A 24,867-nucleotide genomic window follows, 5' to 3' on the forward strand; every position below is an offset into this window, starting at 1 on the left:
CATAAACATTGACTCCATAATGAATAATTTTAATTCATTCCATAAACAGTTGAAATGACTGTTAAATGGCTTTACTTTAGCCTTTACTGAAGAACAATTTCTTCAAACTTTTACTTATTTCTTTTGCTATAGATCCTCTTCATTTTAGCTGGCATGAAATTAGGAAGAATAAACCTCATCCATCTTTGAATAATCTCTAATACAGGATTAGAATTCAACCAGCCAGCCTGGGCTACAGCCATAAAGCTCACCTTCCTACTACAGTTTTTAGAAACTGCATTTTGAGAAATTATATTCTTCAATATATTGAATTTAATATTAATTCTTTAACCAGTTACATTAATTTATTTGATAAACAAATGTTAAGAATTTATAGATTATTAAGTCCCTGAGTAGGCTAAAAACAAGTGTTTTATGAGTGGCCACTATTAGCTTTTCAGAATTTAAAATATGTATATGATCCTAACAATATTGTTTAAAGTACTGCTGTCTTTACAGATGTCTCTAGAGGAAATATGGAAACTCATATTCAAAGCCAAGAAAATCATGAAGGCAGAATCTGGAAGATTAAAATTAGGCAAAGGGATAGTAAATGTTTTGTTAACTTAGATAGCTTAAGACAAGGCTCTTTGGTTGTGGTTTTCAGATTAACTTTGTAATAGTTCTCCCTTTCACTTCATGCTGCATAAATATAGTTCAGAGTTAGTTGTTGATTTAACCACTTTTTTATTGAATTGGGATTTTTTACTCTTCAACTAGCAGACAGGAAACTAAAATAAATAGTTAGAATGGTTGTACAGAAAAGTGTCTTAGACACTTAGAGTGAAAACTGCAAGCAGAATAATATATCTCATGTGCGTCTAAAAAGAGGATATATATGCAAATGAACAGATACATTTATTATAGCATGTACTAAATGCTTACTATGTATAGAAACTGTTCTAAATGCTATATATAGCATTACATATGCATATATATGTATATACATATATATATATTTATGGATTAACTCATTTACTTTTCACAACAACCTGTGATAGATGTTATAATTATCCCCATTTTACAGGCGTGGATACTGAGACCTAGAGAGGTTAAGTAACATTCCCAGGTTACACAGGTACTAGGTGGCACAGTGGAGATTTGAACTTAGGCAATTTGGTTCCAGAATTTATTGTCTTAATTACTAGGCTTTCTATACCTTTTCTGATGTTGCTAGACAATTCCTAACAGAGCATTTATTGATTTTTTTTTCCTTTCTTGGAATATAACAATTTATTGGTGTCTGAGAAGTGCGTTCTTCCTGCACTTCTAGTTTAGTAGGAGGAGAGTATCTGCCTCCTAGTTTAGTGCACAGTGTTAGGATTAAGATTTCCCTCCTTGCTCATGGGTTACTCCTACAAGAAGTGAATGCCCTAGAAATGCCCTGAAAATGTTTCTGCCTTGATATTTTTCACCTGTTGGGTCCCTCGGATCGTATGTGTTTTTCTAGATCTTGCATTAATGTGACAGCCCATTTTAAAAGTCTAATTCAATGTCTACAAAGAATTATACAGAATTTTAAGTATGCTACCCCCACCCACCCACCCCCCCGCCCCCCCGCAGAACATGGGTCCAAGAGTGAATGTACTTGTTAAAAATTGTTTGGCATATAAACTGCCTTTTCTTCCCTTCCCTTCTTGTGACTGGCAAAAGGCATCATTTAATGAAATCACATCTTTGAGAGAACCTAGAAACCACTCTGAGCTCTGACTTTTCAGAGGTGCCCAAAACTGGTCCCAGTAAGTTTCTTAAATTAAATTCAAAATCTCTGTAAATTTTACTAGTATTTTATCTCCTCACATATTCCCAAAAGAGTGTCTCCCACCCAACCAAATGTTTGTCCTTCAGTTCAAAATGAAACACAAAACAAAACAAAAACAACTCTGGTTTAAAAAAGTTTTTCAATTTTCAAATTACTTCAAAAACCAATAAAATTGTCTTGATTTGTTACATAATGGCTTATTGACAGTATTGATAATTTCCCCCAAGTTTTAATATTTACTTTTAAAATAATATTTTATTCAGAGAAGTAAATAACCATTGATAGTAAGTTCCATTAAGATGATGCAATGTGAGGCCACAAAAATAAAGGCATCATTTTACAACCAATATAATGGATAATTCTGTGTGCCTTGATGATTTGACGTGAAAGTGGTTTACTACTTCTTAAAATTATTTTACAGAGCTTAAAGAGTAAGCTTTTCTTTGTCTGAATTTCACCTGTGAATAGGCTGAAAACTAACCACCCTTCCTTTCTAATCTGAAATTCTTTAGAGTCTCATTCGTTCAGATACAAGAGCAGGAGGAAAGAATCTATTGATGTGAAGTCAATATCATCTCGAGGCAGTGATGGTAAGAAATTTTTCATATTTCTTTGACCTTTATGAAGTATAGAAAAATGAAAGGAATGTGTTCAAGAAATCATCCACATATTAATCCCAAGGTAGGATTTTAACTAAACTGACTTATTTTTCAGTACGCTGAAAATTTTTGTTTTTAAATTATTTTATACCTTTTACAATCTTTGTTTTCTATCTAAAATAACTTCCTGCTCTTCCTTTATGGCCTAAAATGTTTTGGACCGTATAACGACCTAAGCAGCTCAGAATTTAAGCGCCTAGCCCCAGATCACCCCTGGATGTTAATGACAGAGAGGGGACCAGAGTCCTGGCTTCCCAACTCTCAACATCAACCAGTTTTCATTGTACCTGCCCTTATGTTTCCTTAATAAAACATCACAGATAATCTATGTGAGGCAAAGTTTAGCAAAACAGTTCTGCCCTACAAGGCAGAATTTAGCAAAATATTTTTTTAGTTCAATTAGGTCTAAGTAACTAATTGCATTTGTGGGGAGATAGACATATCAAGGATGACTATAAAATTACATTCCTAGGTACTTGGGAAGTTATATATAATAGTTACAGAAATAGGCAAGTCTCAAGGTATGGCTAAGTTGGAGGTTGAAGAAAAGATGAATTTTATTTTTAGTGGAGATGTAGGCCTAGGAAGCTAAAATCCAAGACTGATACTTAGAGCTAGAGATGTAGATCTGGGAGTCCTAAAAGTGACAGATGATGTCAAGAGAGCAAAGGAATATCTCTAATGTGTGTGTGTATGCGTGTCTGTGTGTATGAGAGAAAGAAAGAGAGAGAGAATAAAAGGATGAAGGATCTAAGTCCACGCCTTGAAGTCACATCCTCAGTAAGAGGGCAGGTGGAGGAAACAGGGCCAATAAGAGAACAGAAGAGCTGGGGAATAAGCCTGTGAATGCTGTACCACAGGAACCAAGATCAAGATGGTATCAGGAGAAAGAGGACAGCCAGCAGTATTGAATGCTACAGAGATAAGAGAAATTAAGAACTGAGAATGGACTACCCTATGAACTAATGGGTTTTGCTTATTCATCTGGCCTTGATTTAACAAATTCTAAGGACATTAGGAGGGGATGGTTAATACATACATTAAGGGAATAAACAAGAAAGTCTGGTGAAGAACTTTTCAGTCCTTCGGGTCAAAATAAGAAACCTGAATATGAGGGAAGTGCCTGAAAAAGACACTGGAGAAAAGATGGATAATTCATAGAAGAGAGTTCCACAGGGCACAGGAGAGGTTGACACCAAGAATATCAATTAGTCAAACATAAAATTACTATATAACCCAGAAATTCCACTCTTAAGTATATAGTCCTTGAGTTGAAAGCAGGGACCCAAACTAATAATTGGATACTAGTGTTTATAACAGCATTATTCACAGTGGTCAAAAGGTGGAAACAACCCAAGTGTCCTGACACATGAATGGATAAACAAAAGGTATTAAATACATAGAATGGGATGCTATTTATCCATAAAAATAAATGAATTTCTGATATGCCCTACAACATGATGAGCTTTGAAAACATTATGCTAAATGACATAAGCCAGATGCAAAAGTACAGACAATGCATGATTCCACTTATATGAAATATCACTTATATGGAATAAATGAATTCATAGAGCAGGGAGTAGATTACTGGTTACCAGAGACTGGGAAAAAGGGAAATGAGGAATTATTGCTTAATGGGTGAAGAGGTGTTGATGGTAGCACAACAGTGTAAAAATAATTAATACCCTTGAATTGTACACTTAAAAATGGTTAAAATGGTAAATTTTATTAGTTATGTATGTGATATATATATCACCACAATAAAAATAAGAGAATATGGATTAAAATGTTAGAAATGGATCGAAGGACAGAACATTTTGGATTAAGGACAACGAATGAGGAATTTGAACTGGATTAGGTCAGTTTTGGAGTAGAGTTTGAGGTAGGATCATCATCTGTCCAGAACATGGGAGAAGTGGAGGTTAAAGAGTATGAAAGAGGTCACAATTCCTGCTGTACTGGCAGCAAAAGATGACCAAGCAACAGGCAGGCTCTGTTTATACCAACTAGTTTAAGTTATCCCTTCTATAAAATGGGAGTTTCTCTCCCACCTGACTTATAGGGAGTAGTAGGAAGATTTGATGAGAAAAGGCTTTTAAAGAAAAGCTCTTACTTTTTAAATTTGAACCATATGTTAACATTGAGGATTCAAAAATATAAAATTAATTATTTTTAAATGAAAGTTTCTAAAGATAAGAGCTAGAGCTACCAAGTATCCTAGAAATTAAAAACCCAGAAGCTCAGGAAAGGGGAGTAACTGGCTGTATTAGTCAGCCAAAAGGGTGCTGATGTGAAATACCAGAAATCTATTGGCTTTTATAAAGGATATTATTTGGGGTAGAAGCTTACAGTTACCAGGCCATAAAGCCTAAGTTACTTCCCTCACCCAAGTCTGTTGCCACGTGTTGGGGCAAGATGGCTGCCGACGTCTGCCAAGAGTTTAAGATTCTTGAGTTCCTCTCTTCCTGGAGCTGTGTTTCTCTCTGAGCTTAGCTTCTGTGCTCACTCCACAAAGCTAGCTATAGACTATCAGGCAAATGGCTCTGTCTCTCTCTGCGGGCTTCTGCCATGTGTAAGGAGATGTCTCTGTTCCTCTGTGTTCTTCTTCCTGTGTGTTTACTTCCTGGTCTCCAGCTCAAAACTCCAGCATCAAAAACTCCACCTCTGTCCTTTGCCATGCCTTTTATCTGTGAGTCCCCACCGACCAAAGGGTGGGGACTCAACACCTGACTGACATGGCCCAAACCCTGAATCATAATTTAATCATGCCCAGGTACAGACCAGTTTACAAACATAACCCAATATCTATTTTTGGAATTCATAACTATATCAAACTGCTACACTGGCCCTGATTCGTGCCAAGAGTAGGCTGTCTTCTGCCCTCCTCCCTAACCATTAACCATGACTCCCCTCCCACATTACAAGTTCTCCAGTTACATGGCCAGTAGCTTACCACTGAAAGTGATGAGAACTGTCCAAGTTGGGCTGTTGTGACTTGTGGACAGTGAATCCTGGGGATCAGTAGGCTCTTAGGATGTGGCCTTAGAATATCATCAAACTTTTCTGAAATTCTTCTTGTGGACAAGGGACTCATAAATCCCTCCTACCACCAAGGTTTCAGGTCAGACCATCCTTTGTGGGTTCAGGTAAGTCATGGCTGAGCTGTCTGCCTTTTAGGATTAAGAAATGGGTTAATTCATTGCTTTTCAGGGTGTAGGGGATATTCGTGTGAGAATCAGGCCCCTCTCTCATGAAGGGACTCCTTTGCTGCACTTGGCCAAGCTGAGCCACCAGAACCAGATAAAACTTTCTTGCCTTCTCTCCAGCACCAAGCCTTCAGAACCGTCGTTATCCATCCATGGCAAGGATCCACTCCATGACCATCGAGGCTCCCATCACAAAGGTGAGAGGCTGCTGCTGTTTCCATTCCACTCTCCAAACAGGGCCAACTGGCACAGAGCTGAAAATTCAGTAATGAGTGAAATACCACTGACATCTCGGAGTATACAGTCTAGTGGAAGAAAGAGATACTAAACAAACACACACATACATATATAAATAAATAAATAGGTATAAATTGCAAGAAATGCTATGAAGGAAACAGTGGGAGTCTATGAGAGGTAATTGGTATAGGGCCCTAATTTAGGCAGGGTGAGAGGGCTGGTTAGGGAGGATATCTCTGTGGAGGAAGTAATGTTTAAGGCAGGGCTTGAAGCAAGATGATATGTTAGACAGGAGAAGAAGGGAGAGAAGAGGATTCCAGGTAGCAGAAACAGCAAGTAAAAAAAACGCTGTGGTAGGAAAGGGGGAAATTAGAGCAATGGAAGGCCTGAGAGAAAGCTGAAGCTTGGAGAGCCAAGAGGAGAAGGAAGTGACATTGGGTTGAACAGGGCTCAGTTCATTCTGGCCAATGGACCATAATAAGAAGTTTGTATTTTAGTTTATTTGCAACAGAAACTACTAAGAGTTTAAAATAGGGGAGTGACATACTCTAGTTATGCATATTAAAAAGAACATCCAGCTGCCAGTAAGAGAACAGATTGGAGATGGCAAGAATAAAAGGGGGCGGCGGACTTGGCCCAGTGGTTAGGGCGTCCGTCTACTGCATGGGAGGTCCGCGGTTCAAACCCCAGGCCTCCTTGACCCATGCAGAGCTGGCCCATGCACAGTACTGATGCGCGCAAGGAGTGCTGTGCCACGCAGGGGTGTCCCCTGCGTAGGGGAGCCCCACGCGCAAGGAGTGCACCCCGTAAGGAGAGCCGCCCAGCATGAAAGAAAGTGCAGCCTGCCCAGGAATGGTGCCACACACAGGGACAGCTGACACAAGATGATGCAACAAAAAGAAACACAGATTCCTGTGCCGCTGACAACAACAGAAGCGGACAAAGAAGAAGACGCAGCAAATAGACACAGAGAACAGACAACTGGGGTGGAGGGGGAAGGGGAGAAAAATAAATAAAATAAAATAAAATAAAATAAAAAAAGAAAAGTGCTAATGTTTAAAAAAAAAAAAAAAAAAAGAATGAAAGGGAAGAGGCCAGTTAGGAGGCTTTTCCAGAAGTCTAGGCAAAAATCTGAGGTAGCTAGACTTGAATTATAACAGTGAAAGTGAAGAAAAATTAATCGATCAAGAAATATTTATGGGGGGAAACGGACTTTGGCCCAGTGGTTAGGGCGTCCGTCTACCACATGGGAGGTCCGCGGTTCAAGCCCCGGGCCTCCTTGACCCGTGTGGAGCTGGCCCATGCACAGTGCTGATGCGTGCAAGGAGTGTGCCACGCAGGGGTGTCCCCGCGTAGGGGAGCCCCATGCGCAAGGAGTGCACCCCGTAAGGAGAGCCGCCCAGCGTGAAGGAGGGAGCAGCCTGCCCAGGAATGGCGCCGCCCACACTTCCCGTGCCGCTGACGACAACAGAAGCGGAAAAAGAAACAAGACACAGCAAAAAGACACAGAAAACAGACAACCGGGGGAGGGGAGGGGAATTAAATAAATAAATAAATAAAATCTTTAAAAAAAAAAAAAAAAAAGAAATATTTATGGGTAGAATCAGTAGGATTTGGAGATGAATTATATGGTTAGGGTAGAGAGATAAGTGAGGGAAAGTGTTATGTCAGCAAGAGCCTCCCAGGATTTTTACTTGAGCAATAATAGGTGGATAGAAGTGCTTTTTACTGCATTAGTGGGAACCAGAGAGGTACAGCTTTTGTCTGATTTTTTGCTTGTGTTATGGGTTGAATCGTGTCCCCTCCAAAAGATACGTTGAAGTAACCCCCCAGTACCTGTGAATATGACATTATTTGGAAATAGGGTCAGTTCAAAGGGAATTAGTTTAAAAGGAGGTCACACCAGAGTAGGGTGGGCCCTTAACCCAATATGACTTGTCCTTTAAAGAAGGGGAGAAGAGACACACACAGAGACAGGGGAGAACACAATGTGATCACTGAAGCAGAGACTGAAGCCCAAGGCTTGAAGGAAACCCTACAGATTTCAGACTTCTGGCCTCCAGAACTGTGAGGCAATACATTTCTTTTGTTTTTAGCTAACCAGTTTGTAGTATTTTGTTACTGAAACCTTAGGAAACTAAGTTTGTTTGCTTTAGGAAGGGGGGAATAAGATCATGGTTTTAGTTTTGGACATTAGAGTGAGTTATTCAAACAGATAACGTCTGCAGGCAATCAAATATTCATGTCTGGAGGACAAGGGAGTTCAGGCCTAGGGATATAAATTGGAGGCATCTGGATTGTGTCTAAGTCATGGAAATGGAAGGGATCATCTATGGAAGGACGTAGAGTGGAAGAGAAAGGCCAAAACTGATTGCTGGGGGATTCTAACCTTTATAAGAGACACAGAGGTGAAACATACTCCTCAAGGCAAGAGAAATGCAAGAGCCAGTGGGATGGTGGTAGCCAAGAAAAGTCAGAAGGGGGTGGTTCTGTGAAAGCTCTGATCATTTTAAACAATGAGATGTGCTAACACATCTTTTGGATTCTGAGCATACGCATGACTTTCGGGAAGTAGAATCATAATGCTTTCAAATTTATTCTTCTCTCTTTTTTCACTTCCTCAGGTCATAAATATAATCAATGCAGCCCAAGAAAATAGTCCAGTCACAGTAGCAGAAGCCTTGGACAGAGTTTTAGAAATTTTACGGACTACAGAACTGTATTCCCCTCAGTTGGGTACCAAAGATGAAGATCCTCACACCAGCGATCTTGTCGGAGGCCTAATGACTGTGAGTGATAAGGACAAACTAAGAAGTGAGGAGAGAGATTAAATGCCCTTTAGAGGTTTCAGTATAAACTGCTACCTTTAGATGCCAGCTAGGGAAATTCCTGTTGTATGGGCTAACTTTGAAAATGATGAATTGTATGTGTGCTATTGTTCAAGTGATTCTTGCATTTATCTTTCCACAAAGCTGACTGATCATAGCATTGGGAGATGGTCCTTCAGGATTTTTACCACAGATGATTGAGAGCGAAGTATGCAAGTTGGGGGGTTATGCAGGTCCTTATTATTTCTTCCCCCTGATCTGGTAAACAGTATTGGATTAAGGATCATGACTAGGTCTCCTTGGACTCAGGCTTTTAATCTATATAATGAAAGGGCTTGTACTTAGACTGTAGTATTAGTTTTCAAAATCTTAGCTGTAGAATCCTTTCTTTAAATAAAACCTTATGCAGAAGTTCCATTTATAATCAGATAAAAGCAGAATAGAGCTGTTCTAGCTGGAGGTGGAGGGGGTACTTTTCCCCTTCCAGTCATCCAAAAAGCACCATTTGTAACCACTAGAGTAGGACTCATCCTGATCTAGAGTTTTGCTCTAACTTATTTGGCTGCAATCATTATCCACCAGAATATGAAGAAAAAGAAGAAAATTCAAATTACTCCTTTATGCTACTCATCAGAAGATGAAGATGGAAGAATTCGTTGGATGAAATACAATGTCCTAGAGTCATCCATGAGTTTTACTCTGAAGGTTTCTGCCTAGCCCTGCCCCTAAATGCTTAGTGTTAATTGGATTTCTGATTCATTCTCAAAGTCTAAAAGGCTCTGATGAGCCTGTAATTTGAATGGCCTCCTGTTCCTTTCCTGCCCCTGGGCTGGCCTTGGTCACCCAATCCCAATAAAGTGTAGACTTCAGCTTTTAGAGAACACTGGCAAGGGTCTGTCAGGCATGCAGCCACAGCAGAGCTGCAGCGGGAGGATCGTAGTGGAATGATCCCCCAAACCCTATCGTTCCATCTTTGGTTTTATTTATAGATAATGCTGCAGGGAACAAGTGCAGGATTCCACCTCATTTTTATGTGGTTTTAGAATAGTGAAGTGAGAGGAAGGCAAAGAAAAGTCAGAGGAGTCCCTTGCAATATCTGCCTTAGAAGCAGGGCAGTTTAAGCCATTGTTACTTATATATTTATTAAATTTTTTAAATTATGCTTTTAGCCTAAAGATCCAAGATTTCATTTCAGGACCTAAGATCTAAGATATAACTTCATTAATATTACTTTAAGACTTAGCACACACTTTCTGGGGATGACAGGCAAATGATTGCAAATGACTTTTAAGCAGAGATTGCAATAATTAGATACTCAGGGATAGAAGATGGAGGGAAGTTAACTGAGATTCAAGAACATTTGGAACTAGTTTCAGTTCCAAAGACCAGTAAGTCGCAGTACTAGCATCAGAATTCTGTCTGCTCACTTATGTTGCCTCTCCAAAGACCTCAAGTCCAGAAAGTTTTAAAGGCTAGTAGCAATGCTCATGTTGCAAAGCAGAAAATACAGTTGGAAAAAAGTTACTTTGAGTATCAGTCAAGAATTAGCCCCCACCCCCACCCACCCCCACCTTTTCTTACATGAGAGTGCTGCTGGAAATGCCTTTCCCTTGTCTCCTCCCTGGTCCCCCCATCCACTGGCCGCAGCTGCTAGGCCCCAGGCAAGCCTGCTATGAAATTCAAAGTCCATCCTCCAGACAGGCTGGTCCTCACTGAAAGCAAAGTTGCTGGGGGACTACAAGAGCCAGCAAGGTGATTTTTGCTCCTGCCAGCCCCATCTGCCCCATATCTGCCTACCTGGGAGAGCTTCTTATGGACTAGGCAGGCCTGTATTTACCTTAGAAGATCACCTCCAAAATGTAACCCCCTGACTTTGAATCCTCAAAATATAAATCCAAGAATATAGGAATAACACAGTCCCTATATGAGTGGAGTTGGTGGTTTAAAGGTGTCTGTACCCCAGAAAAAGATTTTTCCTAAATCTAATCAATTCCTATGGGTAAGACCCACCTCATTCAGGATGGGTCTTACTGGAGTCCTTTATAAATGGGATGAAGAAAGAGAACGATAGAGACCAAGACAGAAGAATCTGAAATCAACAAAACCTGGAAGAGAAGGGAGAGACCAGCAGATGCTACCATGTGCCTTGCTATGTGGCAGAGAAGCCAAGGATCACCAGAAGCTGGTCTTCAGGAAGAAAGCATCTTTGGAAAAAAACTGAAACAGTGGGGTCCCTCCAAAATAACCTGTATCCAAAGCAAAATCACTCTAGAATTTTACTTATGTAGCTTCAAACTGCCAGAAGAGAAGGATGGCATGAGAACACACTCAAGTCATGGCTTAGGTGTGAGACCTGAAGGCAAACACATCCATTTATTTGTCAATTCTCCACTTCCCATGGAGATATCCATGAAAGGGAGAGTGTCCTCTATTTGCCTTGTAAGCATTTTTTTATATGATTTTGAGCTATGCTTCAAGTTGGAGTTTCAAATTGATTGGGTTTTTCAGAATTAAATCTCTTTGGATGGATAATAAAGAAAGAGAAAAATGATGAAGAGATATAAAACATGGTATACTTCTACTTCTAACATCATCATTCTTTATTCCAGGATGGCTTAAGAAGGTTGTCAGGAAATGAGTATGTATTTACAAAGAGTAAGTTTTTACTCTATCCACTTGTTACTCATAACCTATGCTAGCCCTAGTGTTGTGATTTTTGTTTGAGAAGGGCCTTTGTATTTCTTCTAGTTGGTCTTATTTGAGTTTAAGCATGTCTTTGGTCCACACCGAAACTAGCTCTTCATATTAAAATTACCTCAGAGCACTGTGAGAATAAGAATCTCAAATCTCTCTATATTTAAATTTAAACTGAATTATTTTTCTATTTTGGAGTTTTGAAGTTTAATAATGTAAGAGAAGGTTCTTGAAGTAAAAAATATTCCTAGCTGCGGAAGCTCAAGACTTTCTAGTAGAAGCCATGAAGATGATGATAAAAGCTCAGGGGTGCTCAGGGTTCCATAATTAACCAGCCTTCCCTGCCCCATCTCTTTGCTCAGACATGCACCAGAGTCACAGTCACCTTGCGATGCCAATAACCATCAATGATGTTCCCCCTTGTATTGCTCAATTACTTGATAATGAGGAAAGCTGGGACTTCAACATCTTTGAATTGGAAACTGTAACACATAAAAGGTATGTGACTTCTCTGACTGCAGGCAGGGAAGGATTGATGGCCACGCTGGAGACTTTCATATCTGGAAATTTTGAGGGACACATGTATCCAAATTTCCACAAGATGCTTCATAGGTTCTGCCTTTCATGCTGTACTGGAGAGTATCAGAAAATCAGAGACTGTGTCCCTGAAATGAGCTCCTTTATGGGAGAGAGTTTTAGTGGGTAAGATGTGGGATCAGCCTGGTAATGACTCAGGAGGAGGAAATACCAAGTTTGCTTCTCAGATATACTTTGGTAATACCTTTGTACTAGTAAGCCTTGAGTTCTAAGTATTTTCAGCTCCAAAGGTGTTGAAGCCCCACCTTACAAAATGAATTGTTGAGCTTTTACTGAGAACACACTAGTTTTTCTTTGGGTCCACTCTGAAGGCAAGGGAAAGATTAGATAACTCTTCAATACTAACTCTTCTGCACTAGGAGAAGTCTGCTTCTTCCCAGTGGTCTCTAGGTTATGAATGATTTTCACCTGCAAATAAGTACCATGACTCTAAAATAATGTAGCATTGCTTATACACCCCCAGAATTGTTCCTTTTGTCCTTAGGCTCAGAAACTTTCTCAGGGTTCACAAAGAAAGTATGGGATTTATGTGGAAGTGAAGACAGAGAGGGACTTGCAGGGACCTTTCTTGGTTGTCAGAGCCACTGAAGGGCCCATAACTTAGGGGTAACCTAGAAATAATTTGAGTTGACCTCCATGAGGCATCTGGTTCAGAAGAAGTAGTGGGTGAGGAGATGCTTTACTTCATTCTGATTTGGGGAGGAGATATTTTTATGCCCTGTGCATGGGTAGTAAGCATCAGAAGAAAAATGCCTCCATTCCCAAATATCATAAAAGAAAGAAAGTTTTTGGACCAGTGAATACAATGAACCAGGGTTTGTTTTCCTATTTTCTAGGCCATTGGTTTACCTGGGCTTAAAGGTCTTTTCCCGGTTTGGAGTATGTGAATTTTTAAATTGTTCTGAAACCACTCTTCGGGCCTGGCTCCAAGTGATTGAAGCAAACTACCACTCCTCCAATGCCTACCATAACTCCACCCACGCTGCAGATGTCCTGCATGCCACTGCTTTCTTTCTTGGAAAGGAAAGAGTGAAGGTAGAATTTTGATATCATTATTTAGTTACTTGCCTGGATTCGAGATCTAAGAACTCAATCTTAGTAAATACATAAGACAAACAGCCATTATGCAACCAATTTTAGAGATTTTTTGCCTCCAAAACTGATGGTTTTGGTGTTGTAAAGCTATGGTCCTTTCTCTTAGCCCTTCCTTTCCCTCCCCCAAATTCCTAAAATAATACTTTATGTCACAGAAGAGACTCCTTTACATGCATGGCTGATCCATGAACCTATGGACCCTTTGTGATACTAGGTTAGAGGATAGAAATTAATTATTAAAGCAGATAATTACCATGCCTAGGGATTAAGTTTGGGGATCAGAACCTGGTCATAGTATATTAGAATCCAGATACAAATACACCATTCATCTTTTACTGATCCACATCCAAATATGTGTATGTTGTATATCTGGGTGTATATAAATATATTATTGACTTCTGATTAATCATGAGAGAGTCCCATGTCTCTTACTCTTTCTTAGAGCCCAGTACCATCATGTATGAATGCTAATTGTAGGGTAGCTCTTGTAGAATGCAATGTACAGCTGGCAAGATATCCTGACCTTTCCTTCATCCCAGTTATGACCACTTGCACAATGAAGCTTGTCATTCCTTTGCTACAATTAGAACCAAAACTTAAAATACAGATACAGCTGGCAAGCAGTGCCATATAGAGACTGAAATTCACACTAATTTGTAAATGCCTAACAATAGATCATTTTCTCAAAATAGATACTGATGAGGCATTAAGACCCCGCTACTTAAATAAGAGTAATAATGGGGCAGGTAGAAGGAGGTAGAAATCGTACCAGAATGGGGAGAGGAGAATGAAAAGGCCTAACTTGTAACCTTCTCAGTTTTGCCAAAGTCTTATCCTGGGTATTCACTCTCATCAGCAAGAAAGCAAAGTATGTAGTCCAAGAATGATGCTTTTGAAGATTGTTGCCTTTTTCCTTAAAAAAACAAAAACAAAAGAAAACAACAACAACAAACTAATGGTGCTACCAGGGTATGTTTCTATTAACACCTTTCTTTGAGGACCTAAAATACTTCCAGATTCCTAATAAAGGTTCATACTCCTCCATTTCACACTGCACAAGATATTAAACAGCTAAGGCCATGCACTGCCCTTTGAGAACAGAACCCAGGTCATTAGCTCCAAGACCTACAGCTGCAGCAGTCTGAGTTAGAGGTGAACCTCGCTTAAGCAGAACCACTATAGGAAAGCATAGATTATATGTATGATAAATGAGGGAATGTTTAGTCACTTCATGAGATCCCTTATTATCCCTTCCCCCAAATAAGTATTTTTCTTTAAATTGTCAATTCTTCTAATGCAGCAGAGTTTGAATTTCTCAAATAACAGCAACAGGAACAAATTAAGACTAGAAATAATACGCTTGGAATTCAAAAGGTATTTTCTAACTCTAAAAGAAGAGGACTGCTAGAAAATCAGAAAATTTTATGTGGTGAAGAACCTTGGAGAATTGGACTAGACGGGGCTGGCTCCGAACTCAGAGGTTTAGTGCTCAGCCCAAGATCATATGGTTTAGAGGAAGAGAGTTTTCAAATCAACCCTGAGCCACTACCAATGTCTCCTGTGGCCTCTTCCACTGATTCTGCTGACAAGGGAGGTTGGGAAAATCTATTTTTAACCAATACCTAATTCATCCATCACACTGAACTTCAGAGAATAAGGCTGAAATTCTTAATGTGACTCTTGGCAAAGCTGCCTGACTTTAACCCAGTCATACAGATAATGTGCCCGGAGTTTACGTTCCCCTTAAATTGTTATGGCCTCTACCCACTCTTGCCTGATCCCCAGGAACCTCTGCAAGTGGAGAAGTCAGGACAGCTGGCATTCTTTTCTTTTTTTAAATTCTCTGTGTATAAGTGACTATTTATCCTGGATAAGGAATTTGTTGAAAGACTGATCTGAAATGGAACTTATTCTGGCCAGTATGCCTCAGTGTGATCCAAATCTGCTTCTGCTGGTTAAAGAAAGAAAAGAACTATGCAGAGATATCTGCACCTCAGTGGGTTTGGAATTTCTCCAGGTGGAGAGTTTTTCCCCACAGATGGTCCCTCCTTCTTTTAGTTTGCCAAAGGGCTGCCAATGCAAAGTACCAGATATGAGTTGGTTTTTATAAAGGGGATTTTATTTAGCATAAAAGCTTACAGTTCCAGGGCTGTGAAAAGTCTAAACCAAGGCACCATCAGAGATACTTTCTCACCAAAGTCAGCTGCCATTCACCAAAGTCAGCTGCCATACGTTGAAGCAGGATGGCTACCAATCTGTGCCAAGATTTGAGATCAGCTGGGACACAGCCTCGCATAGGGCTTGTCTCTTTCTAGGCCTACTTTATGAATCTTGGCTGTACCACTTTCTTTCCAAGTTCAGCTGTAAGTTATCAGGCATATATCAGGGATCATCTCGTGTATATATATATATATATATATGTATATATATATATATATATATATATATAATGAGAAAAATTATAAGCTTCTGAAATAATCATGGGTAATGTGCAGAATTCCCATACATCACCCATCCACCAACACCTTACACTGTTGTGGAACATTTGTTACAGATTATTTATGAAAGAACATCATCAAACTATTTCCACTAACTATGGTCCATAGCTTATATTTGGTATATTTTTTTCTATACACCCCTTATTATTAACACCATATATTAGTATTGTACATTTGTTATAGTTCACGAGAACACTTTCATATTTGTACTGTTAACCATAGTACATCTTCCATCACATGGTTCACTCTTTATAGTCCCATGCTTTGTACATTCTAATCAAAGTGTACACTTGGTGGCACTCACTTTCATCACAGAGTTGTGCAATCATCACCCCAGTAAACCTTTGAACATTTTCCTTAGTCTCAAAGAAAAAAATCCCATACCTCCTTTTACTGACTCTTCGTGTTGAGATAATACCTTCTTTGACTTTGATGCAAGAATATTACAACATTGCTATTATCTATAGTCCATAAGTTACATTGTCTTTTTCCCATGCATCATCATATTTTTACCACCTTGTAATAGTGATATACATTTGTTCTAGTTCACAGAAGAACATTCTTTATTTCTACTATTAACAATCTTTTTTTTTTTTTTTTTTTTTTATTTTTATTTTTTTTACTATTAACAATCTTGATCCATCTCCAGGTTCACTATGTTATTCAGTCCCTAGATTATTCTCTAGCTTTCTTTCAATAGACATTTACATCCCTAGACTACCCCTTTCAGCTACAATCCATTTTATAAATCAGCTTTGTTAGTTATACTCACTATAATGTGTTATCATCAACTCTATCCATTCCCACACTTTGACAAGCTAATTGAAAATTCTACATACATTAAGCATCAGTACCTGTTCTCAACCCTCATCCTATTTCCTAGTAACTCCATATGTTTATACTTCATATTTATTTCATATTAGTAAGACCATAAAGTATTTGTCCTTTTGTGTCTGGCTTATTTCATTAAGCATAATGTCTTCAAGGTTCGTCCATGTTGTCATATTTGTCCCAAATTTATTTCTTCTTACAGCAGCATAGTATTCCATCATATGTATAGACTAAATTTTGTTTATCCATTCATCCATTGATGGACAGTTGGGTTGTTTCCATCTTTTGGCAATTGTGAAGAACCGCCATCATGAACACTGGCGTGCAAATATCTGTTCACTTCCCTCTTTTCAGTTCTTCTGGATATATTCGTAGTAGAGGGATTTCTGGATCATATGGCAGTTCTACTTTAGCTTCCTGAGTAACCACCAAACTGTCCTCCACCAAAGCTGCACTCTTCTATATTCCCACCAACAGTGAAGGAGTGTACCTATTTCTCCACATCCTCTCCAGCACTCACTTTGTTTTTTATAATGGCCATTCTATGAGGTGTGAGATATCTCATTGTAGTTTTGATTTGCATTTCTCTAATAGCTAGTGATACTAAACATTTTTCATGTGCTTTTTTGCCATTTGTATTTCCTTTTTAGAGAAATGTCTATTTAAGTCTTTTTGCCCAATTTTTAATTTGATTCTTCTTTTATTGTTGAGTTGTATGTTCTTTTCATATATAGCATGGAAATCAAACCCTTATTGGACATGTGGTTTCCAAATATATTCTCTCCATTGGATGGGCTGCCGTTTCACCTTTTTGGCAAAGTCCTTTGAATCACAAAAGTGTTTAAGTTTGAGGAAGTCCCATTTATCCATTTTTTCTTTTTTGCTCATGCTTTCAGTGTAAGGTTTAAGAAACCACCACTTACAACTAGGTCTTGAAGATGTTTCCTTAAATTTTTTTCTAAGGGTTTTATGGTTCTACCTTTTATATTTAGGTCTTTGATCCATTTTGAGTTAATATTTTTTATAATGTGTGAGACAGGGGTCCTCTTTCTTTCTTTTGGCTATGGATATCCAATTTTCCCAGCACCATTTGTTGAATGGACTGTTCTGTCCCAGCTGGGTGGACTTGACAGCCTTGTCAAAAATCACTTGACCATAGATGTGAGAGTTTGTTTCTGACCCATAAGTTCTGTTACATTGGTCTTTGTGTCTACCTTTATGCCACTACCATGCTGTTTTACCACTGTAGTTGACTCCTTTTGAGCTACTCCCATGGATCCTCACTGTACAGACAAAATCAGCAAAGATGGAGCCAGACTGAGGCTGTTCTCAGTCTTGAGCTTAGACATAGTTGACTTCACTAGCAAGTCACCATGGTCTCTCCTGGGTCAGGTGTGAAATGAGGCTAAGCACATGAGGAGAGGTGAAATCTCTGAGAAGAGCTGGAAAGAATATTTCCCACTGTCCCTGTGTAGGAAACCTGGTCCTGTGGGCTGAGACTAAGCCAGGATGCTTACCAGCATCAGAACTGGAAACAAAAATAGCTCCCTTCAGGTAGGGACAGAGCTTTCAACCCTACCCGAAGGGTTGCAACCCTACCAACACATTCATGGGAAGTCTAATGGCTGGTCAGTCTTTTGTTGCTTATTTGAATGTGTCTAGGACAGGACTGAACTTCAGACTTGCTGTTTATGGCCTCGTGGAGGGGCACAAAAAGTGTGCCCACCCGTCCAGCCTCATCTTGGGGACCACTTTCCCCTCACTCAATTCTCTTCAACCACAAGACTCTCTTTTTTAAGTTTCTAGAGTAAACCACTTTTTTTAAATTCTTTCTGCCTGGGGTTTTCTCTCTTGCCACGTTTCACCTGGCTAATCCCTGCTTTTCCTTCAGACCTTAGCATAATATCATTTGCTTAGAGTAGTCATTCTTGACTACACTCTGGGCCTGTGCTGTCCAATATGGTAGCCATTAGCCACATGTGGCTATTTAAATTTAAGTAAATTAAATTTTTTAAAAAATTTAAGATTCACTTCCTCAGTTGCAGTAACCATGTTCAAGTGGCCAATAGCTACATATGATGAGCAGGGACCATATTGAACAGCACAAATATAAAACATTTTCATCATCACAGGAAGCTGATTGGACAGCACTGTCAAAGAAAAGATCAAGGCATTTGTTCTCTCCTTCTTAGCAATCTCACAAGAAGTTACTTCTGTTTTTCAACTTATTTGTGCTTCTCCCTCTAGATCCCAAACTCCATTAATGCAGAATCCATGCCTGTATTATTTATCACTGTTAGCTGCAGCACTATACATAACTGACACCCAGTAGGCACTCAATAAATAATAACGGAATGAATGAATTCATAGTTAGCCCATTGAGAACTTTGTCCTACAAGCTAAGAAAATATTTGTCTCCCTTGATGCTCGAGTTTGTGTCCTTTTATTATATATAATGAGAGCTTTAGAAACAAGACTTCCCTCTTTGCTTTTGCGGCCTGCTACCCCAGAGATGACTTTTTTTCCTCAGCAGCAGAAGCACCCTTAGCCTAGGTTTTCCTGGTAAAATTACTCCCCTCTCCTTTGAACCTTTTTCACTGCTTGGCTCTAATCCTTTTACCTTTGAAGAATTTTGTTATATATTTCCTGCCAAACACAATGTTTTCAGAAGTAAACAAATAATAAATAAAAGTGATCATAGGCCACTTTGTTGTATCTGCTCATGGAGGATAGTTATTGCAATAGTACCACACAGTAGGCAATTCAGAAGACCTGTCTATTTGGATTATTTCTGCAGGAAAACTGCAGTGAATGGACTGGAGGAAAAAGTGAGATTTCTGTTGTAACTGCAGCTCAGATTTCCATTGCCTTACAGATAATCCACAGCAGAGCAAGGTGACACAATGTGTCTAAGGCAGTCTCTCAATTTAGAGAAGCCAAGGAACATTCTGATTAAATGTTCATTCTGGTTAAGAGAACATCCTAACAAATCTCAGCTCTCCTGCCCACTGTCCTTGATAGGTAAAGATAGACATGGGTCTCAGGCCTTTCTCAATGAGCAGTGCCTCTTGTTCACCCCAGGGAAGCCTGGATCAGCTGGATGAGGTAGCAGCGTTGATTGCTGCCACAGTTCATGATGTGGACCACCCCGGAAGGACCAATTCTTTCCTGTGCAATGCAGGCAGTGAACTTGCTGTGCTCTATAATGACACTGCTGTCTTGGAGAGTCACCACACAGCCCTGGCCTTCCAGCTCACAGTCAAAGACAACAAGTCCAACATTTTCAAGAATATCGACAGGTTCGTCATGCTTGGCCTCAGATGTGTGAAGCTAAGTGGGAAACTAAGTTTTCCCTAACTTTTCAAAGTATTTAGCTTACTTTTGGGGGTAAGGGGTAGGGAAAATAAGAACTGTTGTACCTTTCTATCAGATAATAAAATCACAGCCTTGCCCTTAAAAACTTAATATTATTTTTAAGACCATTTTCATCTTTTTAAATTTCATTTGGTCTTCAGTGAATTCATGAAAATGTTTTATTCACTACAAGTATATATGAATAGTGATTGTATTACTGATAAATACAGCAGATAGCTTTACCTTCCTGGAACATCCTGTCTTTTGTGTAACTCAAAGAAGATATATCCTCTCCCATCTTTCTCTAGCTGAATTTGTGGCCACCTTATAAGGCAACTTTGTTCTACAGGTCCCAGCAGAGGTGCTGTACCCAAGTGGTTAAGCAAGATTCCCTCCAGGTGCCATACTCTCTCCTAGGTGAGAGTTGACCAAACAAGAATGCATACGAGCAATTCCTCCTGCCTGCCAGCAACCCTTCAGACAGACTATAAGTGTTTCCCACATAGCCAAGCTGAGTTAGGGTCTGCTCATGGGTAAGGGCAGTTTACAGAGAGAACAGAGCACACCTGGGCCTCAAGACCACTTATCAACATGAACTTATCAGTTTGGTCTCCAGAAATCTGAGAAAATATGGAGGCCTGTTACTCAACTTAAGTTTCATCAGTATCATGCTAAGATTGGTTTTAAAACTTTTGCAGAAAGAATTCTTTCCACTAACCAATTTGATTCATCTCCCCATGCTTGCTCTTGAGGTTAGAAAAAGATGCTAAGAATTGGTCATTAATTTGGGGCAGGATTGTTTCTTAATGCATTTCAACTTCTATCTAGTTGGAGTTTATGGGATTATTTATGAGGTAAAAAAAATCTTACAATGCCATCATGGAAGGAAATCATGAGCGTTCTCTGCAGTAGTTATCACGTGTCTGCACTGAATGCAGTGGGTCAGGTCAGTGGATTGCAGCACCAGCCTTGTAGGGAAGGAATTTGTCATTTTCTTCCACCTCACCATTTTGATGTTGCCAAGTAAAGGGAGGAGGAAATTGCCTTGTAAAATGAATGTTTACCATGTAGCATGTACTTTATTATTTTTTAATATCCATTAACTATATGAAGAAGCTATCTTTAGGGAAAACTGAATAGTGTCTACTAGTCCTGGTTCAGTAGGAGGAGAAGCAGGTCAACTTTTGTGATTCGCACTCATGGCTTAACTGTGTCCCCAGAATCCTGGGTTATGGGAAGTGTGGTGAGATGGTAGTAGAACTGTTCTAATTCTGGACATGATGTTATTTTAGGAACCATTATCGAACACTGCGTCAGGCTATTATTGACATGGTCTTGGCAACAGAGATGACAAAACACTTTGAACATGTGAACAAATTTGTGAACAGCATCAACAAGCCAATGGCAGCTGAGGTAAGCATTTCCCATGCAATAAGATACATCTTAGTTTATTTCCATGAGAGCCTACTCTGGCCTCAAAGCATTTTTTTTTCTCCTTTTTAAATGCATGGGGTTATTTGCTTGGAGTTGGTAAAGAAGGTAGGCAGGGCTGAACATGCTGGTCACTAGTTTTCCCTGGGGACAAGAGAAGATTCACATTGTCCACAGCAACTCTGAGCTCTGAGAAGAAAGGCCTTGAGAAGTGACACAAGGAGCTAGGCCCAAAGAATGTAATGGAAGAAGACTATCATTAGCAGAGAGTAGTACATAAACAGTGGTGTTTTAGGGGATCCAAAATCCTTTCTAATTCTCTCTTCTTTGAGTTCCTAGAAGACCTCAAAGTTGGGAGAATGGGCGACGGACTTGGCCCAGTGGTTAGGACATCCGCCTCCCACATGGGAGGTCCGCGGTTCAAACCCTGGGCCTCCTTGACCTGTGTAGAGCTGGCCCATGCGAAGTGCTGATGTGCGCAAGACGTGCCGTGCCGTGCCATGCATGCCAAGTAGGGGAGCCCCACACACAAGGAGTGTGTCCCATAAGGAGAACTGCCCAGCACAAAAGAAAGTGCAGCCTGCCCAGGAATGGTGCTGCACACACAGAGAGCTGACACAAGATGTCGCAACATAAAGAAACACAGATTCCTATGCTGCTGACAACAACAGAAGCGGACAAAGAAGACGACGCAGCAAATAGACACAGAGAACAGACAACTGGGGTGGGGGGGAGAGGGGAGAGAAATAAATAAATAAATCTTAAAAAAAAAAAAGTTGGAGACTGCTTTAAAGAACTATATTCCTGCTGATTTGCATTAAAAGCTTACCAGTACCTGAAGAGTACAGTATAATTGGGAGTGACTAGTTTAAAACAAAAGAATAAGTCATTTTTTATAATTGCTGGATTAAACAATTATAATTATTCATATTTATCAAAGGAGAAACACTCTCCATCTATTGGAAAAGTTTGTGAATTCAAAAGCCCAAAATCATTTGTTTTATTCCACAAATTTCTATATTATCATTTTCCAGGGAATTCTAAGTCAGTGTGAATGCAAGTGGTGGCCACACAGAAGTAAAACTTTGAAAACTTCTTTTTCCTTTTTTAACCTTCCTGATGTAGCTTGGCCCTCACTTCCTTAAGGTCCTTACAAATTTGTGTTTTAGGAACGTGGGATAAATGGTTCACATTTTTATGGTTTAAAGTAAGATCACCTGCCCTCTGAAACCTGAAGCTGTTCAAAACCTGGTAAAGGTAGGTAGGTGGGTGGGTGGATGATGAACGGATGATCAGTTAGGAGACTGTCTGGGTAAGACCCATAACGTGAACAGCCTGGTGAAGAGACGTGCCTGCCTCACCTGTGCTCAGCCCCAGACCCCAGGAATTCCTGGACGATGCCAGGGCCCTCTACTTCAACTGAGGACTGACAGCAAGGATCTGGGGAACTAGAAGGGAAGAATTATACAGAACCACAGAATTTAGAATTATATATATTACATCTATCCAAGTAAGCCACTCTGTTTTAGATTTATTATTTACCACAGTATCCATAGTAAGCAGTGTTTTCCCAATGGAAAATCAAAACAACCACCTTTGGAACATATTCTGTTCACTGACGGTCTAATAAAAAACCCCAGTCTCAAAACACAACAGACAAAAATCCTTAAATGTCACAGTCTTTTAGCTTGGCAGAGCTCTAGAGAGCTAATTAACTGTTTGCACCCAATCAATGTGATGGTGTCTTTGAAAGTGGAGAATAACAATCTTCCAGGCTCTGTATAATTGGCCTGAAATTGCATTTATTGACGCCTACTCAAAGACCTGGCCAAATGGCTCAGGGCCACTGACTTCCATCAGTAGGTATATACTAGTGTATGAACAGTTCTTTTAAAAAATGGCTGGACACACCTGTTCCTGTCCTGGCCCACTTATGATCCTAGTGCCCCAAACTTAAATGGCTCACACTCCTACCATTCAATTACAAGAATAGCCAGGAAAACACAGGCGTGGACACACACAACAAGAGAAAGAAACCGTGGGAGGGTGTTTAGTAGGTAGGGGTGGCATAGAAGGCCATTGGAGAGGGGAAGCCAGCAGGCATAAGTAGAAATAAAGAAAGAATGGAAGGGTCAAATATATGTGCTGTTTCTTCATCTTTACTGTAGTAAAGAAACAAGTTTTTCTTTTATGCATTTTCTGGTAAAAACTCCTTCTAAAAGATTATATACCAGAGTGATCAAAAACAAACAAAAACACTAGTTGTAACAGTTTCCTTTGGTGAGGAGGATGGAAGTGAGGGGTGGATGGTTATTGATAGGAACTTAGACTTTTAAACTCCTTATTTTTGCATTGCTTGAATTTTTTTCACAACAAGAATATTTTGTATTATTTTTGGAATTAAGTAAAGTGAAAGCCCTCCTTTGCTCTGAGTCCCAGTGTGCATGGGTGATCATCATCTACTGTCTGGTCAGTTAGCCTTGTAGGCTTCACCGCCATCTTGAACCATCCCTAATCTAACAATCTGTCTTCCAGATTGAGGGCAGCGACTGTGAATGCAACCCTATTGGGAAGAACTTTCCTGAAAACCAAATCCTGATCAAGCGCATGATGATTAAGTGTGCTGATGTGGCCAACCCATGCCGCCCCTTGGAACTGTGCATCGAATGGGCTGGGAGGATCTCTGAGGAGTATTTTGCACAGGTGCACTGCCTCTCTAGGGGAGCTCCACTTCTCTTCTGGGAATGGGCCCCCAGGTCATAGAATCTGGGGATTTTCCTGCTGAGTAACTTTCTATCAATTAATAAACACTACTCCTTCCTGCAAGGGAACAGGCCACCCCTGCCTGGAGTAGATGCCTCAAGGGCCTGACAGATGTTGCTGGTCACTAACCAAAGTTTCCCTGGGAGTCTTTGAAAATATCTTTTCATTCTCAAATTGTTGAATCCTGAACTCCTACAAAAACTGGGAAATCCTCCATTCAATCACGTAATGACTTAAGTCATTATTAAGTATCCCCATAGTGCATTATGGGGAACACAGACATTAGTAATCCACATCCACACCCCTGTGTAGATCACAATCCAGTAGGGAGGAAAGATGTAGACATAGATAGATCCACACATATTGATAAAAAGTGGCAAGTACCTCTAACAAGGTACACATTAAGTTCTGTGGGAGTTCATAAAGATTTCTTCTAGATAAAAGGAAAACTTTGTGAAAATGATGTTTTTTGAAGGATTTAGAAACATTGACATAGAAAAGGACATTCTGAAAAGAAAAGAATGAACAAAATTAGTAAGGAGAGAAAATGAAATTTTTATATAAGAGGAACAGCTATATGTAATTCAGTTTGACTGTAGCAGTATAAAAATAAGTTAATAGGAGAGAAGGCCAAAAAATAATAGTAAGATGTTATTTGAAACTGATTCCTACTTCCAGAGAAGAGGCTCTAAGGACTGATGTGTATGTGTTACAGAAAGACAAACAGAGATATGCACTAGCACACAGGTAGCTACAAGTAATGAATGGGGGGGGGGGGGCGCGGGCAGGGAGGGCTGTACCACTGAGGTAGGATAAAGCAGGGTAAGATAAAAAGTAGCTAATGATGCCTAGTTGGGCTGGGAGGGAGAATGG

At 39.7% G+C, this 24,867-nt stretch overlaps 1 protein-coding gene across 5 annotated transcripts in view; it reads left to right on the forward strand.

The window, feature by feature from the left end:
* PDE8B (phosphodiesterase 8B) overlaps positions 1 to 24,867 on the forward strand; it is a 347,153-nt gene that overhangs the window by 301,948 nt on the left and 20,338 nt on the right. For all 5 annotated transcript variants that reach the window (XM_058275154.1, XM_058275158.1, XM_071208674.1 and 2 more), the window contains 9 exons: positions 2,314 to 2,391; positions 5,787 to 5,863; positions 8,528 to 8,692; positions 11,341 to 11,386; positions 11,788 to 11,923; positions 12,859 to 13,057; positions 19,528 to 19,745; positions 21,093 to 21,213; positions 23,767 to 23,934. In XM_058275154.1, coding sequence (XP_058131137.1) covers positions 2,314 to 2,391; positions 5,787 to 5,863; positions 8,528 to 8,692; positions 11,341 to 11,386; positions 11,788 to 11,923; positions 12,859 to 13,057; positions 19,528 to 19,745; positions 21,093 to 21,213; positions 23,767 to 23,934 — 1,208 coding nt within the window. The remainder of the gene's footprint in view (positions 1 to 2,313; positions 2,392 to 5,786; positions 5,864 to 8,527; positions 8,693 to 11,340; positions 11,387 to 11,787; positions 11,924 to 12,858; positions 13,058 to 19,527; positions 19,746 to 21,092; positions 21,214 to 23,766; positions 23,935 to 24,867) is intronic.

This window comes from Dasypus novemcinctus, chromosome 2 (assembly GCF_030445035.2).
Source record: "Dasypus novemcinctus isolate mDasNov1 chromosome 2, mDasNov1.1.hap2, whole genome shotgun sequence".
NCBI lineage: Eukaryota > Metazoa > Chordata > Mammalia > Cingulata > Dasypodidae > Dasypus > Dasypus novemcinctus.